Below are 25,453 nucleotides of genomic sequence, written 5' to 3' on the forward strand. Positions count from 1 at the left end.
TTTTCACCGTACTTTTATCTTTCAATTTCTAATGATTAACGCTATAATGTTTGCATCAATATTTTTGGCGATTTCAATAAATAGCGTTTAACAACTGCTTTTACGTAATAATTAATAAAATAAACTATTATATTTTAAAATATTTAGTTCAACTATTACCATAATTATGCTGTGCCATGTTGAGTCCAAATTGTCAACAATTGACTACATTAGTTTATGATAGAAATTTTGAGAAATGTATATATTTTCTATGCCTTGTAATGAAATTTTCTTTCCATGGTGACTCATATAATAATTGGAAGAAAATGGAAGTAGCTAGAGAAAAACATAAAGCTTAATAGTCAAAACATGCCTACTGGAGGAAATGGAATTGTATAAAAACGTTTATTTTGTTGTAGTCACTAAAATGGTGCTCCAATTTAGTACATATGTTTCACTTTTTTCTTTTATTTGGTTAACCAAGAAAAAAAAAACATACTAACTTGATTCATTCAACTCTAAAGCTTATGATATCATAACCTACAATTTGGTTCACAAACAAAGGAAAAGGGTTTTATCCAGTAGTAAGAAAACGATAAGTAGTCACTAATCCAACTGCATTTATGTGAGTCCCATAACATCATTATGACATCATTAATAACATCATCTCTCACATAAATGCAATCGGAATAGTCTGAGAGTCATTTATGTGAGTCCAATAACGTCATTTAATAACATCATCACCCTCACATATATACATCGGATTAGTCCGAGAGTCGGACTCTGTATCACAACTCAACTCAATACAAACTCACAAGTGTGCTTAATGTCACGCCCCCCAACCACGTGAGCTTGGAAAGGTCCAAATCCATGACGGCACGCAGACATCTATAACAATCCAAAACTGCAACTGCACATCATTTTTAACACATCAATTTACTTCTATTTGGTGTTTAAAATTGATATCTCCAGGTTAAGGTAAATATTGGTGTGCTTAAATTCTATGTAAAAGCATCAGTGATAAGTTAAATTTCCAAACCCACTACAGGTACTCAATTAAATATTAGTAAGCCCATATACTGCACAATGACGTAAAAATAACAGTTTACAAGTAAAAATGATTCAAGAACAAACAGATTGCTCTGCTACTGCTTTTGTTTCACTCCCATTCAGATTCAGCAACTTTCCAATAAACATCATGCCACCAAATGAGTGCTTCATCTTCCTCGCTAATGTTGAGAGAACTTTGCTCGTTAATTTAATAGCTTTAAGCGTGATGCAAGTTAAAGAGCCCAACATTCAGCTAGGATTTCAGATCATACAGCGGTTCATCAGTTCCCAGCAGACATGTCATTTCTGAAATGTTGCTCTACAACTGGGGGAAGGAGAAGAGCAAGCCTAGTTTTGTACCTCGCAATTCGTTGAAGACGCTCTTCCCTTAATCTGAAGCCAAAGCATCAATGTAGCAAGATTGGTTTTTTTATGCATATTTTATGAATTTAAAAACTGATAGTTGAGAACTTCTCGATACAATATCAAAAATCATAAGCTCCTTTTTCACACTGTTATTTCTCCTTTTCTTTTATATTTTTTGGTGTGATGGAGATTCAGCAACAATAATAGAGATACGTGTATTATATATATATATATATATATATATATATATATATATATATATTAATATTCCATAGATTTTCCAAGATGAATATGGTTCAATTTCAAAAGAGGGAAGCATATAGAAGTACTTTGTGGAGTTACTCTCAATTGAACAAAGCATGCAAAAACTTTGGGTGTTGATTAGTGAAAAAAGCAGCCAAGTATCATTAAGTAGATATCAAGATAATCCTATTTAGACATTTTGGCTTCACATGCTAAAACATCTATAAAATTAAAATGAAGTGCATATGCGCCAGATGCAATCTCCAATTTAACATAATCCACTGTGGCAAGACTCCTTCACCCAACTCCAACTGTCCCTGGAAGAAAACATGCGTCCCGAAAGAATATTGTCACCAAAGTATTGACCCAAGAATGTGTGTTGTTACGGTAGCGGGGGGAATTGAGTCTATGGCAAACAATGTATTATACCTTTTTTATTATTAATATGTGCTAACCAAAATCAAATAGAGAGATATAACCAAATGAGCACACAATCATATTTTATTTATGTAATGTCAATTTAATGATCAATTTATTAATTCATAGTATAAGCTATGATCAATAAAAGACATATTCCATATACCAAAAAAATCCCAACACATGATCCATACACATTCCAAAAAGAAAACACAGAGAGAATCAAATAAACACAAATGAAAGTAAAGAGATAGGGGAGAAAAAAAGATAAACAAAAAGTCGCAACATGATTCGGCACTCCCACCTACGTCCACGCCTCAAGATGCTTCTCGAGGATTCTCAAATTCACTACGGGACTCTTCTTGCAGGTGAAGAGTAGAACCTTTATACACTCTTCTTCCAGGTGAAGAGCAAACCTTTACAACCACTCTCTCTTGCAGATCGAGAGCAAACTGGTACAGCCACTCTTCTTGCGGGCGAAGAGCAAACCTTTACAAGATTTTCCAAGCTCCCTCTGCTAAGTGAAATCCCTTTCACTTAGTCTTCACAAGGGTTACACCAACCCTCCTTGAACTCTCAATAAATAAAGGTTTATAGTTTGGAGTACAAAAGTGGATCTCTCTCAAAGGTAGATATATAAATAATACCTCACAATCCTAGAGTTATAAATGAAGCATTCAAGTGAAAGCTCGGCTCTATGGTTTAACCACAGTGAATGATATTCAAGTTTCGGCTCAATAGTGATTCCTACCAATGAATGATATTCAACTTTAAGATCAATGGTAGCTTCTGCTAACAAGAGATGCTCAAGTGTATGCATAGTGGTAGTTCTCAAAATTCATACAACAATGAGTATTTGTAGACCCTACAAGAAATATAGTTGCATGGAGCACTAAATGCTCAAAGGACTGTTAAACTAGCCGTTGGATTTTGAAATATGACGAAAGTAGTCAACTGATTGAAAGAAGTAGTCGACTGATTTAATTGTCCATAATGTGCCTCAACACACGGGACAAAATCGGTCGACTGAATTTGTGACTTCAAGGAAGTCAGTGGGTCCAACATACTGGAATGTTTATGTTGACTGATACTACAAGAGTAGTGAACAACTTGCATTAAGTCAAAAAGTATGAGAGCTCTGGACCAAAGTAGTCGACTGCCATGCTCATTTTGTCAAATTTAAGTCCCTTTAATCTTTAAATAAGCCTACGTTATTCCACTAACAACTAAGACCTTTTAATATGATTCAATCAATTCCAAGGCTTATTGCTAAGCATCTAAGGACCTTTAAATGTATCATTCATTTCAAGTGTGGGTCCTAGAGTTTCCTAAGACATGAGTTGAGTTCTTAGTCGAGTTCTTTGAAAGCTTTGACAAGCATGAACCAACTCAAAGTCAACTTATGGCTTATAAGATGAATCAATTAAGTTTATGGCCTACGTCAAGTATCTAAGGACCATTGAAATGATATCCATGAAGTGTATTGGGTCCTAGAGTCCACTAAATCAAGAGTTGAGCTTTCAAATCAAGTTACTTTAAAAATAACTTCACAATAAGTTTAACACTAACCCTAGACTAATCATCCCAAGTCTTGATCTTCAATCTTTGAGCTTTTGGATCCACCATCATAAGGCTTGGATCCACTTCAACTTTGCCATTGAGCTTTGAGTTCCGTTATCATGTGGCTTTTATCAGATTTCAAATTCATCATAGAATTTGAATCTTCTTGCGAGTTCCTTTGAAGTCCAAAGCCTTTGATCTTGAATTACTTGAGTCAATCAAATCATCCAGCTGATAAACACACTCAAGTTGTAGGACACCCTATCTTTAGCGATAAAGAAGGACATGAACTTTTTGTACGTCATATGCCTACCTTTTTTGAAACATTTCCAATCGTTTGGTAGACGAAGACGGAATTGTTAGAGCCAATGTTCCTTTTAGAAGGGTAGAATCTAAGTATAGTGTTGAACAAGTAGGTGTGACTGTTGAGTTCTGCGGTGGCGAACTCAATGGAGTTGGTTATAGCGATCCTGCTACCGTGAAAAAATATGTTAGTCGCAATACTCTAACCACCGAGTTAAGTAGGTCAATGGAAGAAATATATATTGTATACCAGAGCACAATGGAAGAAATCTAGCAACATAGCTTCCAACAAGTACTTTTCAATTTTTGTTTATATTTAATTTAATCTATTGATTTGAACGCCTGGACATGTTTATTTTATACAGTTAGGTCAATAGGACTTCGGTTGGCAAATTTTGTAGATCAGAACTTGGGTCTATAACTTGTTTTTTAATTTTTACCTTAGATTTGAAAATTAAAACAAAAGTTAGTGTTGGTTACCTCCCCTAGTCAAACAATGGAAATAATGCTACAGCAATCTGGTGATCTTCGTCTATAAGGGTATAAAAGTAAATCGACAGTTCAACACATTGATATACTCACCAAATTAGGGTTAATGCATGCATATCTAGGGTTTCTAAAGTTTCATGTTTTCAACTTGATTGAAGCCTTAAATTATTTTAAACTTGCACGAAAAGAGTTTTGGAAACTTCCTTTCAAAACTTTTTGTTAAGTATAAACCTACAAAAGAATTTGATCCATCAAGGTATCGATCGAAGCGATATGGACTGATGTTGATCGATTGATGAGAATTTCTGATCAATAAAACCTTTCTAGAAAGCAATTTCCAACTTGGTTTTAAACACTACCTACCCTATTCACTCTATACTACTTGGTTGCCTATATAAGCACTATGCTAAGGCAGAACTGAATAGCTCATATATACGCACACAGAGAATATCATACATAGCAGATAATAGCATTCATCATACTTAGTTTTGGCGAGTGTATTCATGTGTTGACATTCATTGTTGTGTAATACAAAGAAGAGTTCAACACAGTGTTCAATTAACTGTTTAACAATTGACTAGTGCCTGAAACCGAATTGCTAGAGAAGCAAGTTCGTGAGGAATGGATGCTATTGATAAGCGGAAGAGCTGCCAGGAGACTTTCGGGGAAATATTTAAAGTCTTCTGTGTCAAGAGTTAACTAGGGGATTCTTCAGGTAGAATCTGCTAACCTAGGTTGTAAATAGAGTTAACTAGGGGATTCTCTTATAGTGGATTTGGTTGTCCTAATCCCTTACTTTTTCCCAGCTTAGGGTTTTTCACGTAAATATCTGGTGTCTCTATTGCTTTATGTTTTTATTGTTGCAGATTGTTTAGATTTTTTCTACTTGCTAACTCTCTATAATTCTGAGTTTGAAGTTCTGTTAAAGTAATTTTAATTTGAAAATTAGTTAAAACCGATAATTAGTTCTACGAGACCTATTCACCCCCCTTCCCATTTAAGTCTAAATCAGTGGACCTTAGGCAACTTTCTATCAGAACCTCGAGTTCCAGTCCTACAAATTATCAGATGTTATTACCCATTACTCATCCCACCAATGCGGGTCCAGTCCACAAAATACAAACCTGAGCTAGTGGCATCTCCTCATCCTATCACAAGGGAAGTCAAAAATTCAAGTCCTTGTTGTTGTTGCTGTTGTTGTGTGTGTGTGTGTTGTGGGGTGTGGGGGGGGAGACATATGTTATACAAACTGATATTTTAATTAAAGTTTTTATTATAATGAAACTTGTTAATATATAATATTTATATACCATATGCTTTAGTGCATGCATATGAGAAACACAGTGTGTTTACTATAATGTAAGTTTTCATAATAAAAAAGTTACACCAACTAACTTCTCATGGAAGTTTCCTTCTGAAATTCAAAGGTAGTTAAACTTACATGAACAAACCTAACAAGAAATATCCTTGGTTTTTGTTCCATGTAGACGGGAACACTCATTGTAAGCCCGGCCCCTGTAAGTAAGGGTGCAACTTGGTCTTCTTAGGAATTACTCCAATATCTCACTCTATAATGGCCACACAAAAACAATACAAGATTTACGTGGTTCAGTAAATTGTTTACATCCATGGGCGAAGAACAACCATCTTTCTTTTCAATATAAGGATTACACACTCTTTCTCTCCCTCACAACTCTCTCTTACAATTATAAATCTCTCCTTCTCTTCACACTTTTCTTCTCCACCCAACTTCACCTCTATTTATAGTGTCTTCAATTACCAATTCCTTGTTCAACAAGAATTCCCACAACTTGTCTACCAAGGAGTTACCAAAACAATCACCAACTCTAAAATAGTAGAATCCCAATGAGAATCAATTTCCTCCACAAGCCTAAGCCATTTGGAAAGTCCCAAACGGAAAAAGAAACTGATTCTCGCACATATCAGGCACAATGGACCGGTCCGTAGAAGTTGGACCAGTTCAATTCCTCCAGTATACAAACTTCAATTCTCCAAGCATGTTGGACTGGTCCGCAGAAGTTGAAGAGGATCAATTCTTCCATAACCGAATCTTCAGCAGAATTTGAGGCACACGCTAACAATCTCCACCTTAAACAAAGATTCCTCCATCTCAAACCAAACATCTTCTTTCTTCTTGTCCTTCTTCGCCATTCCATCAAACTGTCCTATTGCAAGCAAACTCCAAGTTGAAATAGTCAAACGTGGAATCTACTCTCACATTACCGAAACAGACTTTCCTTGCTTCTGGGATGAAAGTTGGTGCTAGTGCAATTGCCAAGATTTCTTCCTTCCCTTGCCCTTTTTGATCATCCCTTACTTTAGTAGATCTAGAAACAGGCTTCCATTATGTCTTTGCAACTACATAACTACTCCACCTAACAAAGTATTGCTCAATAAAACATAGAGATTATTAACCTTCCTTCCCAAAAGCATGATACATGGCCCTCTTCTAATCTTCATCAAGCCATGCTTTACTTCACACCAACCTTTCGATTCCAAAACCCTTACAAAATCACATTCCTTTCAACACTTGGAACTTGACGTACATTCATCAAGGTCCTTACGAATCCATTCGTTGTTCTGATCTTGATTGTTCCAATTCCCATAACATCAGAAGAAGAATTATTCCCCATAAACACCTTATCAACTACAAGTTTATAAGAGGTAAACAACTCTTTATGAAGATAGGTATGAAAGGAACAAGCATAGCCTCAGACAATTGAAAGGGCTTCATCAACATTACTTCCCCCATTCATAGCGTCAGACATAACATCAGCAACAAATGCATTCTCCGTTCCTTTTGGACACCACCATTTAATATGGCCCTTTTTCCCACAATTGTGACACCTTTTCTCTAACATTGGAACAAAATTCCTTGGAGCTCCAAACCTCTTCCTCTCTTGTGCAATAAGAGCTTGAGACTGATGAAGTTGATCCTCACCGTTCAACACTTCATTGGAGAATAAAGCACTCATAACTAGTTCCATCGTGATTGTATCTCTCCCATGGCAAAGTATTGAATAAATGCTTATGCGTAGAGCGTACCGATGTCAACAAGATAATAGTTTTATCTTCATCACTCAACTTAACATCAACATTCGATAAGTCACATCTCATTAAACTCACCAAGATGTTCTTGCAAGCTTACACCTTCTATTCTACAAAAGGAGTACAACTCTTGTTTCAGGATTAGTCGGTTGGTGAGATTCTTTCCCATGTAAAGACCCTCCAACTTCTTTCATATATCCACTGTTGAAGCTTCTTCTACCACATTGTACATCACGTCATCTGTTAACACCAATCGAATAACACTCATCGCCCTTGAATTGATCTTCGCCCACTTTGCGTCATCCATCTCTTTTGGTTTGTCACGCAATCTCTTCTAAACCATGTTGAATCAATACATCCCGCATCCGAACTTGCCATATGCTGAAGTTACTTCTTCGATCAAACTTTCCAACCACATACTTTTATATCTGTAATAGTTGCCGCCATGGCTCTAATACCACTTGTTAGGAATTACCCCATAGATCTCACTCTATAATGGCAAATAAAAAAAATGAAAGCACACACGAACAATATAAAATTTACGTGATTCAGCAAATTGGTTACGTCCACGGGTGAAGAACGACTATTTTTCCTTTCAATATAAAAATTACACTCTTTTCTCCTCTACCTTCTCCACCCAACTTCAGCTCTATTTATACCAAGGAGTAACCAAAACAATCGCCAACTCAATCCTAATGAGAGACAATTTCCTCCACAAGTCTAGGCCCATTGGAAAGTTCCAAACAGAAAAGGAAATTGATCCCACACAAATCAGATGCGTTGGACCGGTCCAATTCCACCAATATACAAACTTCAATTCTGCAGGCATGTTAGAACAGTCCGTAGAAGTTGGACCAGTCCAATTCTTCCATAACCAGATCTTCAACAGAATTTGAGGCACACTCTAACAGGTTTTGTTTCAACCCGACCCGACCCAGATTTGGGAAGGCTTGGGCTTGGGTCAAATTTCTCAACCCAATCATAATTCTGGTTATGGTTGTGCTTTGGTTGAGAGGTTGAACCCAACATAAACCCAAGATATTATTTTAATATTAATTTTATTATTATTAAAATATTACTGAGTAAATCTTGGCCATCTATTTAAATCTAACAACTTATATAATTGTTATAAACATTTCTCATCTCAAATAACCTAACAATAATTAGATAATAGAAATCAGATCTCGAGAATGAAAGAAACCCTAATCACCTGTGAGAAATGCCAACCGCTGCCACCATTTGCCTCGCTAGTCATCAATTAGCCGACATCATTCTACCTCATCATCGGACAACACATCATTACAGAAACTCAATCTCGCCACCTAGCCACAATCAACAACTCAGCAACTCGTCGACTCACCTCCTCCGGATCTATACATAGCAAGTAGTATACGAGAGTCTCTTCCCTCACATTGCTATCTAATACACTACCACCAGATAAGATGCTTAGAGTCTTGTTTTATTAAAAAAAAATTCTTTCTTTCAATTTTTTTTTTTTTTTTTTTACATGAAATTTAACAATTTATAATTGGGAGTTTGGGGCTATTTTATGTCAAAAAGTTCTGGAATTATTTGTTGATAAGAGGACTACTGTTTTATTTCCTTCATCTTCATATTGTTGTTCTTAAAGTTAACAGCTTGAGCTTGGGTGTACATCAACTAGCCAAGCCTTAACAAATGCACATTCCACTCTGTCAAAAGACTAATCTGAGGTCAACCCAACAATCCAACCTCAACATGACCAGAGCCTAACTTGAATTTTTAAAAATATGCGGAGGCTGAGCTCAGGTTGGGCTCAGACTCAGTCTCAGGCTTGGGCTGAAGTGTCTATACACCTCAGGTTGACTGATCAACCCACCAAACCCACCCGAGTTGCACCCCTACCTATAAGATTGCTTCAGCATACAAATATTTTTCCATTATGAATGACCATAACATTTCAGACATGGCAGACATGGTATGTGTGGATTATTGTTGTTATTTCAGTCAATATATTGTTGATGGGGAAGAATTTCAATATTGAAATATAGATAATAAATTTTTTTTTCTCCCCAGAAAGTACAATCAAAACAATAACCAGAAGAAAGCACGAAAATTTAGAAACAAAATTAAGCCTGAAGTAACAAAAGTCTATCAAAGATCTAACCTGTTTGACAATATTCTACCAAAAGAAATGCGAGGTGCAAATAGCAAACCAATATGAGACAAGAAAGAAGCAGAAGCACTAGTTTTGACATCAAGCATGAGAACCACACCTTTTCATACCGCCCAGGTGCTTACACATACCTGACCATTTGACTAAGTGAAAATTATTCATGTTAAAAGAAGTATCATCCAACGTTAAAGTTTCATTAGTCATAATGTTAGCACATGTCAACATGTGTTGGCCATGTTTCCAAATTTAAGCATTTAATTTTTGAATTATGAACACGTCCAAGATGTGTTGAACACGTGTCCAGAAGCGTCCAAGAAGTGTTGATGTTAGGGATGGCAATTTGGCTGGCCCATGCAAATTCCTACTAGGAAAAAAGTGTCATGTGTAGCCATATTCCTCGAGTAAAAGTTGTCTTGATTTACGGTGTTGTGTCACGCCGTCAGAAGGTTCGTTTCAACATTAAATCTATGATTGGAGAATGAGGACTAAGCCAAAAGATACACTGACAACATCTTGCTTCAAGCTCTATTAAACAGACAATTTAGAGAAGGGAAGTGACCCCAAAGACCTTAAGATTTTGAGTAACTAATAATTAGGCTGATTTAAAAAGTTCCTAATTGATCTTGAAAATTTTATTACAATTGGCTTAGAATTATTTAGGAAACTTGAGAGAGAATTATAAAACTGAGTCTTAAGAGTAAATCCTATGGAAGAACCTCACGATACATAGGCCTCAGGTCATAAACTGGAGGCATCTTAACTATGTTGCACAAATTTAAAAAAATAAAATAAAAAAACAAAAACCAACTTTAGCTATACTTATGCTGAAATATCTATCATCTTTTGAAAGGAAAAAGAGAAAAAAATTGGAAACTTCTTCATATCCTCCATCTATATTATCTAAACAAAAAAAATAAAAAAATTTGAGAACCTCTTCATATCCATCATCTATATTATATAAACACAAATTGTTGAAGTTACCTTGCCCGAACCCTTTTAGCACGCTTAACGTGTCTTTGTAGCAGGTTTTGTGGAGATAAATGCTCGACGGATCCCTCCTGAAAGCAAATGCAGATAGAACAGATCATTTCCGCAATTGAATGACACAGATAAACAAATTTGCAGAGGGGGAGCGAGAAATGTGAGAGGAAGGATAAAGACGAACTAAAAGCAATGGACAGAGAGAGACTGCTATTGTAAATACGCAAAGGTGAGCTTAGAAGGTTGCTCAACCTCAAACAAAAGATTAACAAGCGAGCATCTTACCGAGCTAAGCTCAGAACCAAGCTCAAATAGCCTGCACCATCTTACAGCCCCAGAGAAAGATAATTGTCATTCAACCGTATACTAATCAACATTTTAGGATATATAGAGAGATCGACATTCATTACAACAACGGTACTTGCAATTTGGAAAAATAATAAGAACTAATAGATACAATATGTCAATATTGTTAACAACCATCTACTTTAAAACTAAAAGCTTGAGCTTTTAGAGAGGATGTAACTTTAATATTTAAATCCTTCAACACATCCCCTCACGTGTGGCCTTATTTTGGTCCAACGCATGTTTCAATTTTTAATTATGAGGATGACGGTGAGGCTTGAACACGGGACGTTGCCTGCTCTAATACCATGTTAACAACCATTTACTCTAAAAATATGATACATATAGAATTGTAATATTTATCTACAATATAAAGCTAGAAAAACTCAATTTGTCATTTCATAATCTGTCGATGTTCATTAAGTATCAAGTTTCTTCTGATACTTAAAAAAGGTGACCAAAACTACACAAAATCAATTTCAAGTGAAACATTTTTCCATACTTCTTTCCAGTCAAATCATAAACTATAATAGAATAATATGCAATTAATGAAGATAAAAGAACAAAGAACCCTTCAAAATAAATGTAGGAGAGCACTAACATCCTTGCTTGCCTTATTGAATAAAAAATGAGCTCATTAGTGGTAACAATTAACAAACACTGCAAAACATCAGATGTTAAGTCTAAAACCCCCAGCCCCAACCCACACCCAATAAAACAAAGAAAATAGAAGAAGGGGAAAGAAAAAAAAAATCAGAAAAGCCATTTTAAATAAAGCATTACTCGCCAAAGCAACAGTCTAATATGCATGGAAGAATGGAAAAAGTTTGAAGGTGCAGTGAGTGAGTCACATATTGTCAACTTTAAATGTAATTCCATGACTTCCATCTCTATAAACATGAACCAAGAGTTGGAACCAGAAGAGCAAAAACAGACTCACGCATGGGGGAATTTGTTAGGTTCACAGAAAAATACTCCACAAAAACACAGGATTGTTTGGACGAAAATAATAAATTACCAACAAAATAGTAATTATCTATCCCTGTAGATTTTACTCCTTTTCTTTGGACAATATACAGATGCATAAGTAACAAAACAAAATATTTAATAAACATGGCAGGCACAATACTATCTGCAACTATGCAGTGAATCCAGTTGCAAGCACTAGTAAAAAATCCCCAACATTAAAAGATTGATGACTAACACTAGTAGAGAAGAAGGTATTTCAAAATATAACCCATATACATTTAAAAATCATCTGATTCATCTGTGTTCTACTTTTAGATGCAAGCTAATTTACCAACTCTCAAACATCTTCCAGGATTGTTCGTAAGGGTTAGCTACAAGTTGGTTCATGGAACAAGTGCCTAAAGCAATGGCCACAACCTTGACTGAGACCTAACCTATCTTATTTAATGGGCTGGAAGAGCAACAGACGGCCCAACCATGTGAAAAAATGAATTCACTCCTATTTCTTTAAATTTCTTTTGGCACATAGATTGCCATACCTGTGCAGTATTCAAAATCATGTGTGGAAGCTGATTAGCGGTTTTTGTTATAAGCATAATGCTGAATCTAAATAAGATGATCTTATCAGGGAAACTTTAAAACAAATACTAAAAAACAATTCAAGCTCTAAAATTTAAGGTGGTAAATTGGTTTTTAGAAAAGGTTAAGATAGAAATGCAGCAGCTGAACATTCTCAAAGTTGTTTTTGAAATGTGCCAAATTGATCTCTAATTCTACATGCTATTCCCTGGTATTTTTTCTTTTTCCTTATTACTTTATAATAAGTGTTCTTTTTTCTTATATAAGTTTATTACAAACATCCTCACCATTATAATAGGTAATAAAATAGCCACCATCTAATATTAATGTCTAATAACTTAATAATTTTTACAGGAACCAATTTGGTCATCTGACAGGTAATTAATAATTTGATTACTTAATAATTAATATTTTCTGAAGAAACCTATCATACTATTAATTATGAGAATATAATTACACAGAAACAAAAACAATCTTAGATTTAAATTCTTTCATATTACGGCTAGTGAAATTCTCAACCAATCACAAACATAAGGCGATCCTAACAACATTTAAGTTGATAATTAATTAACTGAAAGAACAATAAGAATTCATTTTTTCACTTTGTCTTAAAGTAGATTAGTATACATAATATAATTATATATATATGATAGATATATTAGTAAAAAATGAATTGTCTTTTACTTTTGGTACAGAAAGTAAAAAGGGGTTTTAACTAATATTAATTGAAATAAATTCAATACTTAATATTTCTATTAATTAACAAATTATGGTCTCCAACGATCACTATCATTGTAGTTCACTAGTCCTAATAATAAAATCAATAAGAACAATAATAATTTGTAGTACAAACCTCCTCCTCTTCCTCATGATCTTTATCACTTTCCTTTGTGGTAGGCGAGTTAGCATCTGCCACAGGTATAGGCAAAGGTCTCGGAAGAGACTTCACGCCATCCACATATTGTGGCTGTAAATGCAAAGCAACCTAAATATTAGGGAGCAACAATGGAATAAGAAAAAAATTCCTAGAAGAAAATCTAAGTTAAAAATAAAAGATGCGCACAAACTTCAACAGTATTGGAACCATAAATATAGAAATTACAAAATACTGAACGCTGAAGTAAGCAGCAGAGTCACTCAATTCTTTCAAACTAATTTTGAGAAATGTCATATAAGTACAGTAACCATCTAATATTGAAAGGATTCATTGTCTAAAGGCCTGCTTCTAAGATTGGAATATCACAAAAATCTATAAAGGCATTCGGCATTCCCTCTATATAGTTCTATAATCTATTAATAAAAAACTATGAAAGATCTTATTCAAAACAAAAAACAAAACAAAATTTCTGGAGCCATATTATAAATCTGCTTTAATACAAAATTATATTCTTCATTGTATCGTGGTAATGTAGGGAAGGGGGTTTGACAGAAAAATAAAAATTAATAAAAAAAGTTCTGCATTATCCCTTAAAATTCTAGGGATCAGAAATATTTTGTGCGTGAGAGAGAGAGAGAAAGAGATGCAATCCTGATATAAAGAGCTATGAGATGCGAGAGAGAGAGAGAGAGAGAGAGAGAGTCTATTACGCAAACCTGACTTTCATCGGTATAACCATTCCTCAACCATGACCGACAGAGAGCATAAAGAGAAGAACCATCAGAGATCCTGACCTACAAACAGAAATCAAAGGTAAATAACCCCCAACAAGAAGATTATACTCAAAACCAAAATAATAAGTCATAGTTCATATCCATTAAAGATTTATATACAATATCACCCTGAAAATTTAGAAATGTTTAAAGGTTTATTCATCAAATCATGGAAGCTTAATCTTGCTAAGTTTAACATCCCATTCTGATGGAAGATGCTGTTGGGGTATCAGCTCAGGAAGGTGGCATCTTCCTCGCTTTTTTCCTAACCTCTGGATAGGGAATTACTGAATACAGCTGAAATTGATGTCTATACAATTATTGAAAGAAGCTATATCAAGAAACACAGCAGACTTTTTTTGGCAGGAGGAGTTGCACAAATACTGTTAATAAAACAAATAATGGAAACAGTGGCCCGGAAAATGATTCAAAAATGTCGAAAGTGGTTGAGTTTCTAGTTTTATATAACTTCCTCATGTAATTTTCCATTCCTATAGTTTTTTGTTCACTGTCAAAAAAAAACATTATATACAATCAACATATCAGTCTTTCCTTTGGGCAATAAAAAGGCAAAGGAGAACGGGGATGAAGGGGGAAGGCGTATCCGTGTAATTACAAATGGAGCAAAATGACAATAACAGCAAGAAGGAAAAAGACAATAACAGGTTACTACGTCCCCAAGAATCATATGTATCAAATGTAACATATCAATCCATCATAAATTATCGTGCAACAAAACCAGCTTCAAAGTTTTAGTGTCAATAAACCACTATAAGATCTCTCTTTATATATTAACATGAGTGAGAGGTCATAAGACATCCTTTTTAACATATCATACCTAGGGCATACCTAGTGTCTTATCTTTATACTACTGGTCCCAAGCCCATGAAAAGAATAAGGGTTGTGTTACCTAATTGACAATAATAATAATAATAAAATCAAGTGTTTGGATAAGTAGGAGGGAGAAAAAAAAAATCAACATTTTAGCCCAAACACACCGATTATAGGGGTGATAACAATTTAAAAGAAAACATTGTAACCAATATTAGAAAGTGGGATATAACAATATTAGTAAACCTTGAATTAGGAGGAGATATTGTTAATATAATTAGTGATTTAGTGTTTCTGAACCCAAGTAGCATTAGACGAACATACTAGAGCACAATTTTGGAACATAAAAACTAAATCAATTCAAGAATTACCCGAACGAGAGAAATAATTTATAGGAAAAAACTTTAACGGTCATGTAGGAAAAGATTGTGCTAGGGTATGAGATGTGACCAAGATGACTACCATTTGCCTGCTGATTATTGTGGCTCTTGTTCATCAATTCCATTTTATTAGCTTGACGTGAAGAATGAAGTTATAATGACCTTCATGAAGAGGTTTGCGTGCATACACCATCCAGTCATTATCACCCTCGGCACATTGCTGTCTTCATTGAGCTATTAATGTTCTTAATCAGGCCATTTGAGCTTCAATTAATAAATATAGCCAAACCATTTAGTTAGTCAATTTCCAGTTCGGTAAGCATTATCATGCTACCTAAACTCACGGACATTACTAATTTGCTACTATGATGATATGGTTATTACTAGGACAATCCTTTTCATATTGAGTCTGTCAAAAAGCATTTACAGTCACAGGTTGAGATGAAAGATCTTAGATTTTTTTCACTAGACTTGAGGTTGCTTACAATCCACATGGCTATCTTCTTTCTTAACATGAATATGCAGCCAATTGTACTCATGTGCTCATTTGACACATCTCTCCTATACCCACTCCTTTAGAGCTTTATGTGATGCTTTGTCCTAATGATGGAAAACACTTTCAAATGCTACTCTGTATCGAAAGCTGGTTGGTGGTCTTATTTATGCTCTTTCTACGTCTGATATTTGTTAGTTCATAAATGCTCCACTCCATTCATTACATCGATGTCTTATGAATTATCCGTCCATTTCTTTAATCTTATCTACTCTCAGATTTTTTGTGTATTCAAATGTTGACTACACCGATAATGTCACTGTTAAAGAAATAATTTCTTTAACAGTCAACTAATCAGTGTTCCACCACTGATTTCTGTATCTTTCTTCGAGCCTCACTGATCTTGTGGATGTTAAAGTACCGTGCTATGTCAACAACTGCAGCTGTCAAGATTGTTTGGCTACAATCCCCCAACCCCCCCCCCCCCCCCCCCCCCCCCCCCCCCCACCAAAAAAAAAAAAAAAAACCCTTCTTTTCTGGGATAATGTGACTACTATTCCAACTGCTAGTAATCGTATGACATGTAGACCAAGCATATGGACTGTCATTTGCCGTCACCAATGTCTTGCTGGGATTCTTTCAGTCCTATCTTCAATCCTTTGGATGTTGATTTTTCACTAAATCGAGCCCTTCAAAATTAAATTTTGTTGCCCGACAAACTCTAAGTTTATGATTCAGCATGACTTTGAGGAGAATGTTAAACATAGTAGATGGATATATTTCTATATCATACTTAATATGTGTGTTTGTATGTAAATATATAGTTTATGACAGGTGCAACCATTGTAAATAGACTTTGGCTTCGCCTTTACTAATGTTTCAAGCATTTCAACCCTGCCTGAGTATAAAACACAAATGATAAAATAACGCAAAGTGTTATAACTATGTGACCGGCATTAAATGAAAGCTCTATAGACCATGCTTATAACAAACACACACAGCATATACAAATTGAAACTTCTGTTAAGGACATTTTCATATTGTTGTGCATCACCAATCACACAAATAAGAATGCTTGCTTACTTTTCGATCTCTAACGGTGGCAAAGGTGTCATCCCTGCTTCTATCCCTACATATAGCATAAAAGGAGAAAAACTTAAGTGACTGCACAACAAAATGGATATTTAAAAAAATTAAATATGATGAAAAGAGATATATTAACATATAGAACGAACAATACCTTACGTCTTTATAGCCATTACAATCAGAAACTGAAGGCAGAGACGGAGAGACCTAAAAATCACATAAAACATAAAAGCTTGTGAATGCAATATTAAAGACAAGCGAGAAAAATTAATAGGCTACATAATCAGGTTTAAAAAAGCCAATTAATATTGACACCAAAGAACTCTATATACAGAAAAACTCTGTTATGCCACTATAACGTGAACCAAAAAGATGAGTCCAACTCCTCAATCCAACCACTCATGGATATGCTTTATGTACTATCATGATAAAGTACAGGAGAAACTGAAAAGTTTTTAGTTTCACCCATGATATGCTTTTCACGAACTGGAAATGTGGTCCGCCCAAAATCCAAAGCAAGCTAGAGAACAATTATTAGATACGCAAATGTTAGTTTATATATTCTGCTAAGTGCACTAATAATAGATTTTTTCAGCATTTTTAAAAATAGCGTTATACATCAAGAGATGATACTAAACCTTCAGTCCTTTATACTAATATTGGCACATATTGCAATTGTAAATAGATCGGTACTCCTACACTTTTAAGATTATTATAATAAAAACGACAAGTGAAGAATTGATGAATTCTTGACATATAACTGATTTTGAGACAAATGTTGCGCCTTAAACCCTGACAAACCCCCTCAAGGATGGACTAAAGGATGTGAAACGATAATGCAACATACAATTAACCCTCTTCCAATTAACATTTGATAAATTAAAAGTCTTTCATAATTGATCAACCAAAACGGTTCCATAGCGAATAATATTTGACAAACCAATATAGTTTCATAGACACATATTGGCACATACTAATGCTAATAACCTAAACAATAATGGACGTATGCATATGAAACACTAATGCAAAATACAAACTGCAGGAAAGAGTAAGGAATTGCTGTAATAATTACCAACAATAAAGGATGACCATAGGACAGTGAGTACATTAACCAAATAACTTTCATAACTTTTTTTTTTTAGAACTTATCAAAAAAAATATATTGATTATAATAATAATATCCCAGGGCCCTGAATCATGAGGCAATGTTTTGGGTCTGCTACAACCTCAAGTTTTGACATAGCTTGGTGAACCGAGCAATGAGAATGTGACATGGCCGCCATGACAGAGAACAATGGACTCAATGATGACCCATTCCCCAAGATCATGCCGGAAGTTAACTCATAATTCCATGGCAGTATCCCAAAGACGATCATTACTTATATGAGAATAAAATAATTGCAGCAAAGCAATTTATGTGACAGTTTAGACCTGGTTACTAATATGAACACCAGTGTATGGTGATGGGGATTTTACAGTCATAATCTTGGTTCCTCAAAGGTTAGGACGCTGAGATATGGGTGCACACATAATCTGAGTGCATACGGGACGCAATCAACTGCATAGTAGATATGGCCGGGTGATAGCCACTAATATATAGGCCATGACCAATGCGAAGACTGACATAGTGCCCACAATGGGAAATCGAGGAGATAGTGGCTTGGAGGATTGAATGGTGTTCGTCAGATGAGAATCAGATAATTCCTTGAAGAAGGAATTTTCTTGGCACTCAAGTGACCTGGTGCCAACAAGAGGGACACGTGGAGTTCCCATCCTAATGAGGAAAAATAGTGAGGCATTCTGGACCATCAAAGACCTCTATAAATAGGCATGCTTGTCTCATTTTAGAGGCAAGCAGAGTGACTGTAAGAAGAGGAGAGAAAGAAAGAGCTCACTGCCTCTTCCTATTAGTTGGCATTTCAGCTGTGTGTTGTGATTCCCACTCACAACATGACTGAGCTTTGTATTTCTTGATTTGTTGTGAAAGCTTCTCATTGTATTTTTTTTTTCCCACACCACGCCTCTTGCAACTCATATTTAATGAATTAGCAATTTCTCATAATTGTAAAACAGCATGGTTCTGCAGTGGATAAATTAAACTTGATAAACGAACATGGTTCCATAGTGGATAACTAACAATCCCACCCTGATAGTAAGTAACTGCTTAGAAAATTATTTATTGTAATGGAATATACATAAAATAAAATAAAATAAAAATAAAAATAAATAAAAAAATAAATAAACAAACAAACAAACAGACAGACAAACAAAAAGAATATTAAAGTAATTGTATGTTTCATTCTTAGACAATAAAATTCTCAAACAATCAAATCTATAAAATTCCCTTCCTATTACACATACATTAAAGGCAGTAACAAATAAATAATGATAATGTAAAGTTTCCATGCTTAGAATAGACATAAAATAGAATTGTGAAAAAATTGAGATGTTCTCTAAAAGATGTGCACAAAGTCTTTTCTTGCTTGCCTTCTTGTGCGAGAGGTTACATACTTTAAACAAGTTCTAGGTGCCAAATCAAAGAAAATTTAATACAAATGGATTTTGATAAGTAGTTAATATATCTTGCTTCTCCAATAATTATCAATTAATAGAGAATTGAATATAATTGCAAAACTTAACATCAATATATATATACACAGACACACACGGGAAAAAACTCGAATACCTTGATCGGGTCGCTAACTCTGCACCCATCTATGATCTATTAGCGCCCAGTATGGAACACCCCCTAAGTTTAAAGGCAGGATATATAGGTCCAAAGGAGGGAAACCAAATGGTTGAACACCTGAACTAGATGGAGAAACAAACCAATTGATAGATAAGGAAGCCCACTAGGCCACTACTTTTAGGGATGTAACTGAACAAACCAGGCCAAGAATTAGATAGCCCAGGCTCTACTCAGTTGAATTTTAATCATGTTTGAGCTCCAAGCTTAGCTCAAAATGTTTATGAACCGCTTGAACTCTATTTGCTACTTAGTGAAAAACCCACCTACAGCAACATTGACTAACAAAAGTACGCATCAATTGGTGGTTTACTTTTTCTGAGAGCAGTAAATTTTTGGTTGGTAACTACAAATAGGTTCAGCCCTTGACTCATGCCAGCACTCACCTGACTTGACCAAATTTAAGTTATGACATCTTTCCACCATTCACTTAGATTTGGCCACTAAAAGAATAAGACAATTTCAGAAAGGGAATTTTCCTTCACAAGCACTCTCACACTCCACTTATTCCAAATGGTACTCTTATACTTAACATTTAAGGGGTAATTTTGTGATTTCATTTATTAAAGAGCATATGATAATGATAACAGATCACTCTCTCCCACACCAAATCCTACCACATAGAGTAGGATGTTGCTCAGGATCAGCTCAACTTTGGACAACCTTCAAATCTTGTTTGAAATTAAACCACAAAACGAGCTTGACAAACCCAAACTAAGTCGAAACTCTATGTGTGCTTAAGTAACTCAGAATCTCAGATCGTTTGCACACCTAACTGTATTTCACCAACACAACATTGGGATTTGACAATTATGTTTGAAACAATTTAAGAGTGAAACCCTAAACCACACAGAATGACAGAAAGTTGGTAAAAATTTACCGATGGAGGATTACAAGAAAAATCATTAGCTTCTGTCAGTTGAGCAAAAAGGTGCACAATTCAGACCATGTGTGTGCATATATATACATATATATATATATAGTTGATACCATACAATTTTGAACATAATACAGAACTTTTGTTCCGTAAGGTTTTTCTTTTTTTCATTGGCAAAAAACACTCACACTCACTTTTGCCCCTATGGGGACTCGAAACCTCAACCTTCAACTTTGGAAGGTGAGGAAGTACCATCAGGTAACAAGGCCTTTGGAAGTACCATCAGTGGTATATAAAAATACAATTGATCACCCTATAATTTATGTATAGGATGCTAGAATTCATGATATTCAAAAAACATGTTTTTATCACCTCCTTAAATTTATACCAAAAGTATACCATATACATTTCAAAAGGGTATTTTCATCAATATAACGTGTAGGTTTGGGATACCCTGCAACTTTTTAATTATTACAGTACCAAATTTGTCATTGGGTATACTTGTTATACCAAAAGTGGACTGTACACCTAAAAAGGGGAATTGTCATTAAAATAATATGTATTTGTATTTTTACAGTGGTGAATCCAGACCTCACTATAGAACTATACCAAATTATAGGGTGACACCATACAATTTCAAACATAATACAGAACTTTTGTTCCATAAGATTTTCATACAAGAATAATTTCAGAAATAATCAAAAATAAGAATATAATAATAATTGGAAAGGGACACACACATAAAAAACTAGGAGCCCATGCACAAGTGCTTACTTATCACTAGAAGGAATGTCATATATGGAGAAAAATCAATGTAGGCCATTGTGCCCATGCACGAGTGCTCACTTATCAAGTTAAATTGTTCAAAACTTTTGCTTGGAAGATGTAGTACAAGGAGAATGGTAAGAAACACCAAAGGTTCTTTTCTTAACAAATGGTACTTACTTACCATAAATGATAGGGAAATATATACATACATACATATATATGTGTGTGTGTGTAACCATCTTGATACTTGATAAAATTTCCAAAAGAGGGAATATCCAGTTGCAAATTTGAAACCAATAAACATTCTAACCTTCACTCAATTTTCCTACCTAACTAGTACGAAGAATGACGTGATCCACATTGAGACAAACAATAAGGCAACAAAAAGACAATAATAAGTATGGATTGAATTACCAGTGAAAGAAATCACCATGTGCGGTTTAACAGAAGGTATAGCCCTAAATAGGGTGAAATGGCAAAATATATCCTGAATTTCAATATACCATATCCAATCATCTATTGAAGTCCTGACCTGTTTTGATCTACTTTGCTCAATCCTTTATCTCTTTCCTAATGCATCCCCCACTATTGGAACCAAGTAATTACTTGAAACCATTCACAACAATCTGTTACGAAAAACACAGTGAACCATGAACAAAACAAGAATCACGGCAAAATAAACACACCACGCACAAACCCTAGCTCTCGCTCTCACTCTTTTCTGCGATTTTCAGTTCTCTCGTTGTCCCACTCCAAACCCTAAGCGCCCTTAAATACCGGGCAAAGAGAGTACTAAACAAGGTCCACGACCCGGAAGTAAAAGCAGGTCAAACAAATATTCTCAAGGGCTTCAGGTCAAATGGATCACAACTCGACCCGTCCGAAACAAAATTTGGACCACAACATCACACTGTCTTTAACTAAGAACAGCGTGCCAGCAAAGAAGGATAAAAAGATAACTTTCTCTTTTTTTATTTTCTTGGGGGGAGAGGAATAGATGAAGGTGGTCCAAAAGAAAGTGAGAAACAGGGAGCAACCTGTGTACATACGGTGTATAAAAATTACAAAATCTTCTCTACCAAAAAACCTATAATATAGCCGACCAAACCTGAGGATGTTAGCCATAAATACAGGGAGAGATGCATTGAGGTAACAGAGCTGTCAGATCAGAGCATGAGCATCACACTTGAACATTTAGTGCAACTCCTACTCATAAAATGTGCTAATAAAGTCAGATACTATACAATTAATTCTTAAAAATCAGATTACTTTTAACTATTTTAACAGTCCCGAAAGCAATTCATAAATTTTTTCGTGACATTTAGCTAGTAAGCTACATGTGCAAAACAGTATGCCAGGTCAAAAACTTCGCATGGCCTATGTTACATGAACTCTTCAAAAGTAAGTGAAGTACCCATGTCGGACACGCAATAATGGGTCATGGGTATGGGATATGTGTCCAACAATTTTTGTTGGATTTGCGCTTATAAAGTATATCAAATAATTCAATTTATTATATTATAGTTTCAAAAGAAGCGAAATGCCTTATTTTTTTTATAAAATTTAAATAGTATGAATATTTACCAGGGTCCCTCTATCTTTTGTTTTGGATATTTGACACGTCTTACGCTTAGATACGTACCTGCACCTGACAAACATACCCGAGTCCATGTAACATAGCTCATGGCCAAGCTTCACTTATTCAATATGTCAAAATTAAACAATATGAGAGTAAAATTTAAAAGCTAGTGGCCAGTAACAAAGTAGTTAAGTCATTACTTGGTCAATTATTGGCACATGGCTATGTGTTAAACATCCTTGGTCAACAATTGATCGATCAACCAAAAACTAACAGTAAAAACAAATTCAGGAGCAATTTGCCAGGCCTAAAAGCTCATATAGTATCTGCACCAACCAAAGTTTACCATTTATCTATTATAGTTTTCCTTTTCATAAACTAAAAGGTCTCCTGCATTCTCCAAAGAGTCTCAGCATCCTTCTAAACTGGATCAAAAGGTCATTTTTGGGTTCATAAATAATTGCTTCGGTTCAGACTTTGAAATTGAATAACGGGGGCTCCAATTCTAAAACTTTGACAGGTCTATGCATCAATGAATTTCAACTTAAAATAGATCATCAATGCCAGATCTCCAAATAAAGGGGGTGGTATGAGAAGGTCTGTAACTCCGTAGACCTGGAATTTCAGATCAAAATTCTAATTCTATTAAGAGAAGAAAGCATGACCGAAGTGCAGTCGGGCCAGAGAACATAGACATTATCAAAGATAAATTCCGACAAAGATTAAGTACAAAAATCACATATCCAACAAGATCTTAAAATGGAGGTTATCTTCTCTTTCTTTGAATTTCAAGATTCTCTACTGTAATTGAAATGAGGGTGTCACCGTGTTCAAATTGGTCAAATCATCCTAATTTGCATAATCTCCAACATAGAAACTATCAAATTTTAGAGAAACCATCATCTCATTTCAGTTACTTTTAAAGCACAGTCACTCAGAATCCAACAAGCCCAAAAAAACAAAAATTAAACTTGATAATGCAAAGAAAGTGTGACTAACTAAGCATCAGGATATTCAAACCTTGGGGTGCGCCGAAACCGGAACGCCGTTGACCATGCCCCTTATTGCGCCACCAGAAGAACCAATAATAGTGTGCTGCAAGTGAGCTGGCCTAATTAAGTGAACATTCTGGCCCTGAGGGTCAGAATGAGGGAACCCATAAGGCCGAACCGGTTGAGGGTATGCGGCTGCAACAGCAGAGCGAGGCGGGAAGCCACCGGGGTTTGCGACGGTGACGGTCTGATCGGCCAATTTGGGCCGAATAGCCTTGGGAAGAAAGCCCCGACCGGAGGAGGCGACCGGATAGAGGATTCCATGAGGTGGGTGGTCACGGGACTTGCCTAATTGGTGGTGAATGGTGTTGGAGGGGACTCTGGGTGCGAGAGCCGGCAGGGATTGAGCTGTGTAAAGGGGTGGTTGTTGTTGTTGTTGAGATGGAGGTGGGTATGGAGTGGAGTGCTGGTAATTGGGTTGAGTTTGTTGAGGGAGTGGTGGCGTTGGAGGTCTTGGGTCTCGCGGTGGGTTTGTGAAGAGACGGGCGGTGGCGGTGGCGGTGGGTGGTGGAGGATCTGGTGGGGAAGAGGATGTCACCATGGTGGCGGGGAATTTTGGGGTTTGGAGGGTTTCTTTTTGAAAATCAAATGACTTGCCTATTTTAATTTGAAGTCTCCGCAACGAATTACAAGCCTCGTAGAGATACAAACTTACCCGTATTTGCCTTACGTTATGTTTGGTGCGTGCGGTGGGTTTGAAGGAAAAGAAAAATGGAAAGAAATAAAAGGGATGGATAATTTTAATCGGTCGTTGTATTTGATTTAATCAAAGAAAAGAAAGAGAAGAATAATAATTATATTAAGAAAAAAAAAAACAAAGAAAAAATAAAAAAAGAATTATTTTAATAAATTAACTATTATATTCTTTTATATTTTGAAAGATAAATATATATATATAACATCCTATACCTTTAGCAGGCCCGTAGATGATGAGCCGGAAGAAAAAATTTAGGGCAAATCATTTCAGCCTCCCCAATCTCGCCTTCGTCTCTATTCTCGCTCTCAACTCTAAACTTGCCCTCTCTCTCTCTACACTACAAGAATCAAAAGTTCAAAACCCATATCAGTATATTGTTTAGAAAATCAAAACCCATATCTTTCAATTTCCATCGTTCTAGTTCGGGTTCGTCGTTTGCAAGCTTCAGCCGCCAGGCCGCCGTCTCTCACTCTCTATGCAACTGTTAACTTCTATGTATATGTAATCTTGAGAGCAAATTTGGCATCACAAATAATATATCAACCCTCTCCTTCACTTTCTTTCCTTTTCCTCTCATTTTCTGTAGGATAAGCAAAATACTGTTCAAACTTTAACATAACCCTCCAAAACCTTCCATTTCCTTCCCTTTTCCTTCCAACAATTTTTGCCAAACACAAATTTTTAATCACCCTCCATCACCTTCCCTTCCCTTTCCTCCCTTTTACATTGCACCAAACTGACACTTAAAATTTTAGTACTACCAAATTTGAATGACATATTTATAATTTC

General features: G+C 35.5%; 1 protein-coding gene across 2 annotated transcripts; it reads right to left on the bottom strand.

The window, feature by feature from the left end:
- Positions 1–914: 914 nt before the first annotated feature.
- LOC132295003 (uncharacterized) lies at positions 915–24,613 on the bottom strand. Of its 2 annotated transcripts, none has more exons than XM_059793068.1 (7): positions 23,936–24,603; positions 17,100–17,152; positions 16,943–16,988; positions 14,099–14,176; positions 13,359–13,472; positions 10,613–10,689; positions 915–1,422 (listed from the first exon to the last, which is right to left on the bottom strand). In XM_059793068.1, exons 1-7 carry the CDS (start codon positions 24,506–24,508, stop codon positions 1,311–1,313), a joined length of 1,053 nt encoding a protein of 350 aa, XP_059649051.1. In that variant the 5' UTR covers positions 24,509–24,603; the 3' UTR covers positions 915–1,310. The 2 variants fall into 2 exon arrangements, with proteins under 2 accessions (XP_059649051.1, XP_059649052.1); XM_059793069.1 differs by lacking the exon at positions 915–1,422 and adding an exon at positions 1,724–1,955 and having other exon boundaries at positions 23,936–24,613.
- Between the last annotated feature and the right edge of the window lie 840 nt (positions 24,614–25,453).

Source organism: Cornus florida, unplaced genomic scaffold (genome assembly GCF_030987335.1).
Source record: "Cornus florida cultivar Cherokee Brave unplaced genomic scaffold, ASM3098733v1 CherokeeBrave_3.0.0_Hap2_Chr02, whole genome shotgun sequence".
Lineage (NCBI taxonomy): Eukaryota > Viridiplantae > Streptophyta > Magnoliopsida > Cornales > Cornaceae > Cornus > Cornus florida.

What these genes read in the sequence shown, in the direction of transcription:
- LOC132295003 (XM_059793068.1), bottom strand. Translation starts at nt 24,508, where the DNA reads ATGGTGACATCCTCTTCCCCACCAGATCCTCCACCACCCACCGCCACC. An exon ending in CCACCGTTAGAGATCGAAAA is followed by an intron (nt 14,177 to 16,942) that starts GTAAGCAAGCAT and finishes TTCTGTTTGTAG; the next exon opens with GTCAGGATCTCTGATGGTTC. An exon ending in GTTATACCGATGAAAGTCAG is followed by an intron (nt 13,473 to 14,098) that starts GTTTGCGTAATA and finishes TTGCATTTACAG; the next exon opens with CCACAATATGTGGATGGCGT.